At 40.6% G+C, this 14,493-nt stretch overlaps 1 protein-coding gene across 1 annotated transcript; it reads left to right on the top strand.

The window, feature by feature from the left end:
* Positions 1–10,736: 10,736 nt before the first annotated feature.
* tmem229b (transmembrane protein 229B) lies at positions 10,737–11,324 on the top strand (the record flags this gene model as incomplete). The annotated part of the gene is made up of 1 exon (XM_083910275.1): positions 10,737–11,324. The coding sequence occupies one exon, from the start codon at positions 10,737–10,739 to the stop codon at positions 11,322–11,324; it is 588 nt and encodes a 195-aa protein (XP_083766401.1).
* Between the last annotated feature and the right edge of the window lie 3,169 nt (positions 11,325–14,493).

Raw genomic sequence — 14,493 nt, 5'->3', positions numbered from 1 at the left:
ACAAAAACATGAAACACTTTTGCAAAACAATGAAACTTTTACAAAACATGAAACACTTTTACAAACACATGAAACACTTTTCCAAAAACAGGAAACACTTTTACAAAAACATGAAACACTTAAACATGAAGTACTTTTACAAAACATGAAGTACTTTTACAAAACGTGAAACACTTTTACAACATGAAACATTTACAAAACGTGAAACACTTTTACAGAACATTTAAGACTTTTCCCAAGACTTTTACAAATTCCGCAAAACAAATTAACAAACTTTGAAACTAATTTACAATCTTTATAAAAGGAATTCACAGTTTGTAATAATGAGTTGCACTTCCAGGCCACCGTAGTGTATACTAGGGGTGAGTCAAAATATCGACCATACATCGTGTATCCCATCATATCTACCCTGTGATTTGCTAAAGTTAGGAGATTTTGAATTGATTTTATTCATTCATCCATTCATTCATTGTCTTAAGCTATATGCTCCATATGAAGGTCACAAGGGTTGAAACCAATCCCAGCTGACACAGGACAAAGGTGGGGGACACCGTGGACAGGTCACCAGTCCATCACAGGACCAGACAAACAGTTAGTCACTCTCACACTCACTCACTCATACAATCAAAGTCCAGTTAACAGGGTCATGAAACTGGGTCTTTTTTGCTGCTTGGCAACAGTGCAAACCACTCCCCCGCCTCATGGCCCCTCATATTTTAGTTTATTTATTATTATTCAACTGTATCACTGATGTTTTTGATTTAATTTATAAATTAATCTTTATTTTCTAACCAGGATAATCCCATTTACAAAGACAGAGAATCCAGAGAAACCAGATTTAGTCATTTTAGTTTGTCGTCTGCTGTGTCCTCTGTCTGTCTCTCAGGGACAGTCAGGAACCTCAGGTAACCTCAGCTTTTCATTTTCCTCTTGGACATGAACCTTGCAGAGTGCAGCTCCCTCCTCCTCCTCCTCCTCCTCCTCCTCCTCCTCCTCCGCTCTGCTTTCACCTTGCGGATGTAGAAAGGATGCCCGCGTTGAAGTTATATGAGCCCTTTATTGGCTTTTCTGCTGCATCTGGGCTTTTAGTCTCCGCCGTCACGGCGTCTCTGCTGCCTGATCGGGAGCCAAACGTGTTTGCGATACTCGGACACGTTTATGCGTCTCCAAGGGAATCTGCAGATTTTGGGAGAGATGGTGAAGAGAGGGGAGGGGAGGGCAGGGGGGAAATGTGCTGCTTACTTCGCGAGCTAAGAATGTTGTTATGGAAAAGGAATAAGTGGAATATGCAAATGTCAAGAGGGTTTGGTTATCTACTTATCTGTTTCCTCTTCATTATTCCAGTGGCTGACAAACTTTTCCCTCTCATTCTCTAATGCAGTTTCCAGCGAAGCCTCTTAAGTTGCTGATTGTTGTCTTTCATGAGAATTATACACCATTAGACACTTCATCAATTAGCTGGAAGAGCAAAAAACACACTCTGCAGTGATTCAGATCATCAAGTATTGGTGCACACTTTGAGTTTTTTTGCTTCACTATTATTCATTAGACTGAGGACTGGTTATTAACGACATATGTGTGTAAATATTATCTGTAGAGTGGATATGTACGACAGAGTGTTAGGGCCAAGCTGAAAAGGAAAAAAAATATTTACTCTTTCGAGGATAATGATGTAACATTATGAGAATAAAGTTGTAATATTACGAGAATGAAGTTGTTCTATTAAAAAAAGTCGTAATATGAGAATAATGTAACATTATGAGAATAAAGTCGTAACGTTATGAGAATAAAGTCGTAATAATATGAGAATAATGTCGTAATATGAGAATAAAGTCATAATAATATGAGAATTAAGTCGTCATAATATGAGAATAGTCGTAATAATATGAGAATAAAGTTGTTCTATTAAAAAAAGTCGTAATATGAGAATAATGTAACATTATGAGAATAAAGTCGTAACGTTATGAGAATAAAGTCGTAATAATATGAGAATAAAGTCATAACATTATGAGAATAAAGTCGTAATATATGGCAATATTACAAGAATAAAGTTGTAATGTTATAATAATGTTATATTAAAAAAAGTCATAATATTAAGAGAAAAATGTGATATGAGAATAAAGTCATAACATTACGACTTTATTCTCGTACTTTTACGACTTTATTCATCAAATATTAGATTGTTTTTTCTTTATTTGGCCCTACTACTTCTTCCCAGAAAACAAAACAACTACCACAGAGATGTTTGTTTGCTTGTTCCAAAACCTTAAATTATTCAGATTCAGCTCAGTCCTCAGGGTCCGCCTGTTGCCACAGTAGAATTCTGCAAACCAGGAACATGTGTCTGAACCAAAATATCTAATATTATAAATAACTTTTTTTTTTTCAACATCTCTACAGAGTACTGAATGTGATCGTGTTTCTAACCACGTGTTGTGATTCGGGCTGAAATGAGCGTGATGTTAAACCATTTACTGACTGTAAATGTGTTGACTTTCAGTGAGAATTTCTCATTTCTCCTTTAAGCATTTAGCAGACGCTTTTATCCAAAGTGACTTTCAAAAGAGGAATGAGCTACATGGAAGAAGTCTTGCTTCCTGGTCAGACCAGCAGTTCAGTTTTGGAGAGGTTTATCTGGAGGTGATGGGCTGTCATTCATGCAGATATGTCAGAAAATCAGATCCATGTTAAAAAATACTGAATGCAGCGAATACTTAGGTCATTTTACCTCATTGGGATTAAAAATTCATGTGAGTGAAATCAAATGAGTTGACACAATGGAGCTCCACACGACTCTCTCTCTCTCTCTCTCTGTTTCTCTGTATAGTGGTGTTTCGATCTTGTGCAGCCTGGCAACATTCTAACGCTGCACACAGGAAGTCATTTGTTTTATGAGCGCATACAGACGCAGTGACGACTTAAAATGCAGAGAAGCGGCCACGAAAGGTTCTCGAAGCGAATTCTACTGCTCAGAAAAAAACAGATACAAATCAAAGCGCTGTACAATCAGAAATAAAATAATAATCAACCCTAAGTGGAAAAAAAATTCTAAAAAGCCTGCCCCTGCTGCTGTATACACACAAATGCTCCCTCCGTCATGTCTGATAGTATTGCTTGACAGAGGTTATTGTTAAAGGTGCCATGTGGCCAAAAACGGTTACTACATTCAGTTACTACATTCAAATTTAAAAAAATACTTGAAGGTTTCGTTTTCTGACGTAACTGGCAACCCGCGGTTGCTCGGCAGCTGAGACTCTACTGACTGCAATGATTGGTAGATGGCGGTAGGTGGCGCCACATGCCAAAACATGATTTCAAAACATAAACATGATTTGCAGTCTGCAAAATATTTTTTTTACTGCAAATATTTTGTCTGTACTGTTGTTGTTGGTGAGTTCAGTTTGTTATATGAACATTATTCCTGAGTCTCTGTGACATATTAGGAGGATTTTATGGCCAGTTGCTTTAGATTTATTACATAATGCACTTTTAAATGAAGCGTGTAAATACTTTTACAAATCCATCAAAAGTGACGCACTGCCCCTTTAAATGCACCGCGTTTCCATGACGACAGAGACGAGGGTGTGTTCCTCCCAGCTGCTGCTCCCATCACTGGTGATGTAGCAGGGTTCAGGTCACCTTGCTCGCTCGCTAAAGTGGAGATGAGCTGCTGCCGGTTCATGGACGCGCTTGCGTGCCGCAGCCTCTCAAAGTGACCTTTTCAGAATGAAAGTCTGCAGAGTTCCCTGGGCGTCTGTGTGCCAAAACCGCAGCACAGAGAGCGACGGTACACGGGCATGGAGAGGGGATTATGGAGCCATGTGACGTGAGGTCAGCGGTGCGTTATCTTCCCTGATGAAATGTGGTTTTGTGACAGTGGAACCAGACCTGACCTCGTCGCTGAGGTGTTTTCATGCTGGTCTTTGTGCGGCTGCTGTCAGAGGAGTGGCCTTCCAACAAACCTGACGGACCAGATTTTTGTTTTTTTTGCACGCTCACGTCGTCCGTTTTGCTCCGTCTCCCTTTTTTTGTCTGTTTCATTTTAAAGTTGCAATGTAACGGTGCAGTCAGTCGTCTTCCAGTGATCATGCTCGTGATCCTTTGCACCCGTCGCTGGCTGCCTCTACACATCTGTACATCAAGTGGTCCTGGTGCTGTCCGAGGTGTACCCCACCTATCGCCCTATGTCAGCTGAGATAAGCACAACACCCCCCTGTGACCCTCTGGTGAAGGATAAAGCAGTAGATAATGGATGGATGGATGCTCCAGTTCAGTGGTTTTTAAAATCAAGAAATTTGAATGGAGAAAAGGTGAGATGACGACCAGAAACGCACTGTGATGCAGTGATGTCTTCAGGGCTTTAGCTTCAGGAAACTGGACCTGTGTGAGTTCCCTAAAAGATGTTTCACCTCTTGTGTGAAAAAAATCCTGGTTTTTAGCCTCTGTGGGCTGGATACCTATGGAATTAGATCTGTGTCAAAATCAAAATACACAAATTGCAAAAAAAATATTGTATTTTATTTGTTTGTAAATTAGTACTGGACGCGTTAGCACCGCTAACGGCCTTAATGACGTCAACGCTGACGCGTTGTCCGTTTCCATGACGACTGACCGGGAAAACACACGCGTGGCGGCATGTTTATGCGCGGCACCGGAGTCCAGGCACCGTTTACCAGTTAGCTCCGTTAGCTCCTTTAGCGCCGTTAGCGCACAGCTACAGTCGAACTGGAGCGCTCTGTTTATGGGAACAAAAAGAGCAGCGCTACAAATAACAAGCGCACCTGTGTACTGCGTATGTGGGCCTGAAAATGCACTTTTTTTGCAATGATCGGAATTTTGTTTGCTCTTTTGCGTTTTTCGCTCCCTCACGACATGTTTTTTTGGACCATGGACGAGCCTTAGGCAGCTGCCTAATGATTGGCTACTTTTTTTTCGAGTTGTGCATAGTCACGGGCTTGGAGTCACTGTTTTTAACCTTTAACAAATATTAGATACTAAGAATTATTTTGTCAGATGTAGACGGGGAAAACTCGGGGAACACTATCAGCCATATTGTTCAATTCTGATTCAATAGAACAGATTCAAGTCTCTTGCATCTGACATTTTTTCCTCCACACAGTACAGTCGTACCAGGAACTTTTAATGAGCAGGAACATTTTTGTAGGAACTAAATGGTTCCTGTTTTTTAAAGTATGAAAACAGTTCAGCGGTTTTGCAAATTTAGTGCCTTTTCCTTAACCATAAGTTGAATTAGTTAATAAATGATAGTGATTGTGTAAAAAAAAAGGTCTTTGTCTTTGTTTGAAAAGTAAACATTGTGACATATGCAGCACATTAAGCCTCATAAAACATCGCTAACACTAATCATTGAAACAGCTGCTCGTGTTGCCCTGGTGTTAAAGGGCGCTTTCACCAATTTTTTTTCCCCCACTTGGTCGAATGAAGAATAAACTAAAAATCATTATGATGTAGTCTGTTACAGAGTTGGATTCAAGTTAACCAGTTTTTTATTGATTTATTTTCACTCATAAAACTTGACAGAAACACAGTAAACAGCAGTGCAGGGCTTTTATTCTCTCTGAAGGAAGTGACTGACCACTGATCCACCGACTAAAGATTTTATCATTTATATCTGGAAATTAGTCGGCTGCAGTTTTATGTGTTATATCTTCAAGGCTGTTATCTAATCATCGGTTAATAGTTAATAGTGCTTTTCTTCGTCACAGCCAACAGCAGTGATACGGCCTGTGTACAGACGGAAGCAACTGAGGGTTTTTATGACTGAATAAAACAGTTATGGAGTAGATTTAAAGCTGCAGTGTGTTACTTACAGTGATATAACGTTTTGTCGTGTTGTATAAGTTATTGACATACAGTATGTTAACCTTTTCGGCCTCAAATAAAGGTAAACGACACAGAAAATGCAAAAGCACGGTCCTTGTTTATATTCAACATTTGTTTATATTCAACATTTTGGTGTGTGTGTGTCAAAGTAGAGTCAATAATCCATATCAGGATTTTTATATATATATTAAAATACAGTGAATGAGTCTTTGCCTCTTGAATCTCTCCTCCCACCTTCACGAGTATATTTAGGCTGTTTGGCAGGAGGTGGAGTGCTGCAACGGCTGAATATCGCATTCAGAGTTTTTCATCATTAGCAGCTTAGTGGCCATGTGATCGCTGAACAAATGGTGTGTATGTGCAGGCGGAGAGAGAGAGAGAGAGAGAGAGAGATGGAGGGAGGTGAGCGGAAAGAGAGCAGGTTGGTGGGGGGGGGGTCTGGGTTGTGAAAGATGGAGGGGGGGTGAAGTCATGTGATTTTTAGGTCGAGAGATGAGAAAAATAAAACAAGGTGACAAACGGAGAGAAAACTTTGGTCGGACAATAAATGTGTGAGTATTTGTGTTTTTATTTTTGTTCCTGGTGATGAAAACACTGATATCACTTTAAAGGAATAGTTCATGTTTTTTGTGTGGGTTTGGAGTTTGCAAGTTGTGTGTGTGTGCGTGTGCGTGTCATGTGTGTGTGTCGTCCAGTTTCCTTTTACAGGACAGACCCTTAATCATTGATTTCATTATTTGGTCATTTTTCCACCAGACATTTTTTTTTTGTCAGCTAAAGTCATCTGGCTAATGTAAACCCCGGCATTGAGGAATGTGATTTTCGTTGTTTTTATGCCGCTCTCAGTACTGTTCTCCTCAGCGAGCAGGCGTTTTAAAACCGGTGACGGCTGGGATTATGTCCGCTGCGGAGGAGCTGATTTTCCTGATTAACTCCTGGTCAGTAATGCTCGCAGCTGGCTGTAAACTGTGGAAAGGATTTCCTGAACTGAGGCGTGCATCATTACTCCGCGTCTCTTCGAGACACGCCTCCGCTCAGGAAATCCATTTTTTGCAGCCAGCTAGCAGAGCAGTCGGGGAATCACTTGTGGCGACATTTCAGCAGACAACAGTAAAGCACAGACTTATCGGATCAGAATCTCTACAATTTTATCGGAAATTTCCGATCCGTGAATTAGATCCTTATACCTATACTGGATCGGATCGGCTCCATCCCTAGTATTCACTCCAGCCCTTCTAATTCGAATCCTAGTTCATTGAATGAAATCATGTTTTGGCATGTGGCGCCACCTACCGCCGACTACCAATCAATGCAGTCAGTAGAGTCTCAGCTGCCGAGCAACCACGGGTTGCAAGTTACGCCAGAAAACGATACCTAAAAGACCTCGGTATTTTGAATTTGAGTGTAGTAACTGTTTTTGGCCACATTCTTACATATGGCACCTTTAAATCATCATTAAGAGAATGTATTGATCTTTGCTGGTGATTTAAATACTCCCACAGTATGAATTGCTTGCTTTTATATGTTGGGTGTTATGATAAAGCCGTTTAAAAGTAGAAAGTATTTCATATTTGTGGTTTTTTTTTATATATATATTATATATATATATAATATAATATCAGTATAATGCAGGCATGTCCTAAGTCCAAAGTTTATTATTTATGAAATGATGTGAAATAAAGGCAGTTTTATTTGTTTTTTTTATTAATATTATTTCATTCCTTTTTGGCTTAGATTTGGTTACATTTCCATTTAAAAATGATAATTGTGACAAAGATGACGGTTATTATAAAACAGTGCATTTGTATGTAAATGTTACTGTTCAAAAAAGGTCTGAAGTGACCATTGGTCCCTGGAAAATCTTCACGTTATCAAAAAAAACACACTCTTGCAGTGTGAAAGGAAGTTAAAAATAATTCCTGTATCCACCGCTTTAATGGAACCCACTCCAGAACTGAACGTGTTCTTCCTCATCCTCCCACCTAGTTTTGAGAAAATAATTAGTTTTTTTTGTGTGAGAATAATGACAATGATAACTTCAACAACATAAAATGGCAGCATGATCATTATAGTCTGTCTTTATATCTTTATATAGAACAACACATCAACACTATGTTTCAGGTGAAAATATTGATTATTTATTGAATATGTGTTTTTTATTTATTATTATTCAGTTTTAGTATATTTCCTGATGTACATGTCACTTTAAAGGTGAAACATCATGCTTACAAGTTACTGGAAAGGCACTTTTTGACCCAGACGTGCTAGAGTCTGTCTTTCCCAGGCAGGCAGTGAAAAGATGGTATGAGGGTTAAAGGAGGTCAGTTGGTCCATCGCTGTGGCCCAGTTCCTCACATGAAACCCTTGTTCCTTGTTTGGGAGAAATGTGCTAATCCCCCCTGGACCCACTCTGGGCCCATAGCCAACACAAAACGAATTTTGTTCTGCGAATTTCACTCTGAGATCTGTGATCCATTGTGTAATAGTCGCACTTTCCTCTGGAGGAATTATGTACTCTCAGTGTGGCCTTCTCTCCACTCGGTGGTGTTTGAAATCCTTTATTTTATTGGACGTACTGTGTGATAAACAGACAAGACAACAGACTTGATTTACTGTCGGCAGTCAGATGACAAAGCTATGTACGTTCCATGAGTGAATAGCATCAGCTTGAGGGAAAGCTTTGACTTCACTGTGGTCCCCGCAGGCTCTAATTTAATCGTTGTGATGTCACTCACTCAACCGTTTCATCACCTTGTCCTTAATTAAACTTTGGCTTGACACCATGTGGAATATCAGTTTCCAGTGCAGCCAAACGATCTGGAGTGAGTTAATAACGTAAAAGGAGCAGAAGTCTTCATCGTCATCGCACTTTAAAGCCTGAAAGTAGGAAACTTCTTGCCTTAGATTATTTACTGCAGCGTCGCATGACAGCGACAAAATAATAATAATGCACCTGAAACTGCTGTGAATAGGAAAATCATTTGCTGCTACTTTGACTTTTTTTAAATAACTCATTCTTTTTTAATTGTGTGTGTGAATTATCATAATTGAGCTGATATCTGGGATACGGTGCCTTATTTCGGTACTTTTATGTAATGTTTTTCAGTTGTAAAACAGAGTCTACACTTCTCAGTTTCAGTTTTTGATTAAAAAAGTTTCAGAACAGTAAATACATAAACAATAAATGTTGGTTAGAAATAAATATAGAACAGCTGTGGACTGTAACCGGCTGAAAGTTAGCCACGCGGCTAACGCTAGCCACAGACGGCAGGCTAACGACAAGCAAACACTGTGAAAAAAAAAAAGACACACAAATGTTGGTAGCATGACGCTAGCTGATGCAGCACGCGTCCCTTTCCGTACATTCTTCAGCTTTTAAATAAATCCAAATCCCAAATTACATCGATCGATGTCTGCGTCTAACTTTCGACCGCTTTCGGCTCGCCATTACTGCTGTCGTGCTCTCGTATGACTAAGTAAAACAGTTGTAGCAGATTACTCGCATTATGGAGTAGATTTAAAGCTGCGGTGTGTAACTTACGGGGATATAACTTTTGTTAAAGGCGCCATATGTAAGAATGTGGCCAAAAAGCAGTTACTACACCAACATTCTAAATACCGTGGTCTTTTAGGTTTCGTTTTCTCTCCGCCATTGTAGCTCAGACGTAACTGGCAACCCCTGGTTGCTCGGCAGCTGAGACTCTACTGACTGCAATTAAACATGTCTGCAAAACATTTTTTTTTAATGCGAATATTTTGGCTGTACTGTTGTTTTTGATCAGTTCAGTTTGTTTAATGAATATTATTCCTGAGTCTCTGTTTTTTTATGGCCAGTTGCTTTAGATTTATTACATGATGCACCTTTAATAACATAAACATTATACAACAATAAAATTATGTTCACTTTTTTGGGCTTAAACAAAGGTAAATAAACGACACAGAAAATGCATAAGCATGGTCCTTGAACTTCAGAATACAAAATAACGTGCTGTCTCGCGATGCATAGCTCTAACACTCTCGTGCGCTCTCCCAGACATTTCAAGCACCGAAATTCATACACGATTCATTAAAAGTGAACCAATACTCGTACCAAGTACAAAAAGTACCGGCTTTCGGTACCCAACCCTAGTGTGAATGGATGAACCGCCATGAAGACATTCTACCGTTTACCGTTGTGCTTTAAAATAAGACCTGATTTGTTTGTTCCAGGTTCCCAGTCCAAATCCTTTTTTCTGTGTGGTGCTTAGCACAGTATGCATGCACATGCAGAGTGGCTTTAGATTAATCTGGGACTCGAGACTTGACCGTATGTGCTCCTGTGAGTGTGAAGGCCTGTTTGTCTCTGTATAGCTCGGTGTAAGACGACACTGGTTCCAGCTCTCGGATGATAAACGGTGTAGAAAATAGACGGATGGAAAAAATGCACGTGGGAATGTTTTGATGACGGTTTACAAGAGGGTATGTTTACTGTGAATCGATAACCATAGTGGGCATTTAACACACGTATGGCTGTTGATGGCATCATTTTGGTGAGAGCGAATGATGCTGTACATAACAAAACATTTTTTTGGGGGGGAAAAAAATGAGGTTTCTGTTCATGAAAATGAATTTTTGTCCCAGACTAGAGTCATCTCAAGAACCTTTTTGAAGTGATCCTTTCAAATTTGAGTTTGATTCAAGGATAAACCATTGAAGATTTGGGTAGCCAAAGGTCAAGGACGGTTCACTTTGGCTGAAAATAGATGACAACATTCAATTAATGTATTTATCGAGTTAATCTAATTACAGTGTTGCCTTCAAGTCCCTCACTCACACGTTCTCTCTCTCCCCCGTCTTTCCCCCACAGACCTGCATCTCATTAACTCGGGAAGGAAAATTTAAGCGGAGGAAGGATGGTGACCTTGGAAACCCCCGAGGCTCCTGTGCCGCTGACGGCGCTGTCACGCTGGTACCTCTATGCCATCCACGGCTACTTCTGTGAGGTCATGTTCACCGCCGCCTGGGAGTTTGTCGTCAACTGCAACTGGAAGTTCCCCGGCGTGACCAGCGTGTGGGCGCTCTTCATCTACGGCACCTGCATCCTCATCGTGGAGCGCATGTACCTGCGGCTGCGCGGCTGCTGCCCCGTGCTGCTGCGCTGCGTCATCTATACGCTGTGGACGTACCTGTGGGAGTTCGGCACGGGGCTGCTGCTGCGTCAGTTCAACGCCTGCCCCTGGGACTACTCGGAGTTCCGGTACAACTTCATGGGCTTGATCACGGCCGAGTACGCCGTGCCTTGGTTCTGCGCCTCGTTCATCGTGGAGCGCTTGGTCATCCGCAAAACACTGCGCCTGCGCTTCCACGAGGGCCCCGAGGATGGATGGTCCAAACATCGGCTAGATGCTGGCGGCAGAGGAGGAGCGGGAGGAACTTTGGGAGGCGGGAGGAGGAGAGAGAGGATGGATAATGATGCCAATGGCTATCTTAAAGGAGAATGAACCAACACGTAGAGGGAGGACAAACCAGCACAGTCACTCTGCTACACCTCTTCACCCTGATAAATCATCCTCCCCGTTAACCGTGTGAGGAAAATACACAAAGAACACAAACAGACGGGTGTACAGAGGTGTAAAACAAAACCTAAGTCGGGCTTTAAATGCCCTTATCACTCACTACTGTCCTCTACTGTCAACAGAGGCACAATACCTCCATGCTGCTGTGTTTGCTGCGTCCCATAAACACAACCTCAACATAACCCATGTGGGCTTGACCTGAAAGAGATCAGGGTCTAACATGACCTGGACTTCTCAGGTACCGCCCCCCCTCCCCCCCCCACTGTCCCACAGACTCTGGATATTCACAAACAAGTGTTGCAATGACTTGTGTTATAAACACATACACTCACTGGCCACTTTATTAGGTTATTAGTTCATCTGCTTCAAGGTTCAACTTTCAAGCGTTATGTGAAGCTCCTTCTTCTTATCTTGGTTGTAACAAGTGGTTATTTGAGTTACAGTTGCCTTTCTATGATTTATAACCAGTCTGGTCTTTCTCCCGCCGCTCACTGGACACTTAATCCCAATAATACGCTGAGCATTATCGGGATTTGTCACATTCAAAGTCACCTTTCTTCTCTATCATGCCGTTTCCTGCATGAGTTGCTGGGCAGTTTGACAGATGTACCTGTTTAAGGTGGTCAGTGAGTGACGCGTCATTCTGAAAACATTAAAAAAAAAAAAAAACCCAGTTCCCTTTTATGAAATGTACATACTGTCCTTTAGTATTATTCAAAGTACCATAGTCATGAAGCGCTACATCTGTCCCCAACAATAACACAACGTCCACCCTGAAGCTTCTCTGCAGTTACTAACGAATGCATGAAAAATATATCGTCTTCCACTGTAATGAACATTTTTACGGCGCTCGCTCAGCATTTACACTGTACGTCACTGGAGCCGACTCTTTTTTTTTTTTTGCCTTCTGATAGTTTGTCAAAGTGTCCTTGAGCAAGACACGGGACCCAGAGCTGCTCCAGGCGAACACGGCAGCTTCTCCACACCGTACGCTCCGTCTTACTGGAACAGCAGGGACGCGCGTTCATGCCCAGCCGACGCTGATAATCATGAGTCATGGGCATAAGTCACCGCACCTGCTGCTATTCTCCTTTTTAACTGTTTTCACAAAGCTTTTCTTTCTTGTGACTCACCGTCTGCGTCCATTTTATGCACTTTGATGTTTGTGTCGGATCTCGTCAGTTCTCCTGTCGGACATGTTTGTTTTTATCTCTCTCAGAAGCAACAATGGTTATTTATTAATTAATTTATTAATTTATTCAATTATATATTTAAAAAAGTGCAACCAGGACCTGAAATGGAGTACGTCGAGTCGTCTCGAACTTGAATATGTACAGTTTCACCTGTCTCCTTTAATGTGGATGGCAGTATTTTTCGGGGAGAGAACGGCGATAAAATATGCAGCAATTACTGAGAAAACCTCACATTACTCGTAACGCGAAGCGTGTTCGGTTTCCTTAGTGATTAATCACCACTTTATATGGTGTTTTACTGGACTTTGACCCAGCGTGTGCAGATACTAGTCAGTTGCGTAGGCTGTTGTCAGGACGCAAAGAATCCATAGCAAGTGTTTAAACCCGACAACATTATCTTCACAGGAAAAACAATTCAGAGACGACGGAGGCAAAACGTGCACAAAATATCAACTCCCTCTCTGGCGTTGTTACTCTTAATATTTGTACACGTATTTTCATGCACACACAGTAATGTCGATGTTGGGCCGGACCTGGTGCTACTGCTTCAAGTATAAAACCAATGGAACGCTTAACGCTACATGGTGTTTCCAGTGCATCAGGAAATGAGGTGGAAATAGCGAGCATGAGTCATTTCAGTGTGAACTCAGCATTTTAGTTGGAGAATACTGGAAACATAAGTGTATAAAATATCTGGCGTTGACCTTCATCAGTGTGCAGTGCAGTGTTTCCTGGAGGCTCAGAGGTGGAATGGCAGGACTGTCAAAGATTGAGTGCTGCCATCCAGTGGACGAACCCTAAAACCGCAACTGGAAACCTGTGAGAAATAAGAAGTGTGCACACAAGCACATCAAGGTCAGAAATCTGTATAAGGATCAAGAAGAGGAAAAAAAAAGAAAAAAAGGGGGGTTGTTTATTTTGTTGCCTCACCTGTCTGATTTGTTGTTTTGTTTTTATACATACATGACCAAACAGGCTTAAAAGCAATAGAGGTTTCTGACCCGACAATAATTAAACCACAGCTAAAGGCATTAACTTTTACTACAACTTACAAATGATATACTATGAGAAATGATATGCAGCTAATATCTTAATCCAATTCTACTGCTGTGGCTTAAAGTAAAATAACGAAAAAAATAAAACACACATGCAAAATGAAGCGTATGTTGTCTGCGATAGCGAATGGAATGGAGTATTAAATGATCGTGTGTTGCACAGAGACACACGGTCTCTGTCTGTGTATGTGCATGTAGAGTCTGCTGAAACTGAAATGAACCAATAAGGCTGCATGTCCAACGTTTTTCAATTTCCCCTCCAAACTCTGACTTTACCCCCAAGTCGTCATATGTCCCCATATTATTGTAACGATTGCTCATTTTAAAATGAAAATGTACAGGTTTTTTTAGTGAAACCACTGTACTGTATATCACTCACTTTAATTATGTCCATGTATGATTTATCAGATTTCTGGAATTAAATGTATTTATTTGAACATGAAAACGGTGTTTTGGAGACTGTTGTGCTGTCACTGTGCCGATGAACCAAAATCATGTTGGAAAAGAATTGATTAGAAAAATCTGAATTCTGAGAAAAAATTATTCTGCGAAAATAAAGTTTGAGATTAATGTCTGAATTCTGAGATTAATGTCAGAACTGTGAGGTGGAAAAATTCTGAGGATAAAGTCTGAATTCTGAGGAAAAAAAGTCAGAATTCTGAGATTAAAGTATGAATTGTTAAATTAAAGCCAGGTTTTTTATTATTATTATTATTATTATTATTGTTATTCTTTATTTTTTTCCCGAAATAATGTCTCTAATCCTCTTCTGTACCATGCAGAAAACCAATTGATCAAAGAAAATACAATAAAAGCTAAACACAAACACATAGTGATACCATAAAC

Source organism: Microchirus variegatus, assembly GCF_963457635.1.
Source record: "Microchirus variegatus genome assembly, chromosome: 2".
Taxonomy (NCBI): Eukaryota; Metazoa; Chordata; class Actinopteri; order Pleuronectiformes; family Soleidae; genus Microchirus; species Microchirus variegatus.
Note: the sequence above shows the minus strand (reverse complement) of the source record. Positions and strands in the feature narration are given on the sequence as shown.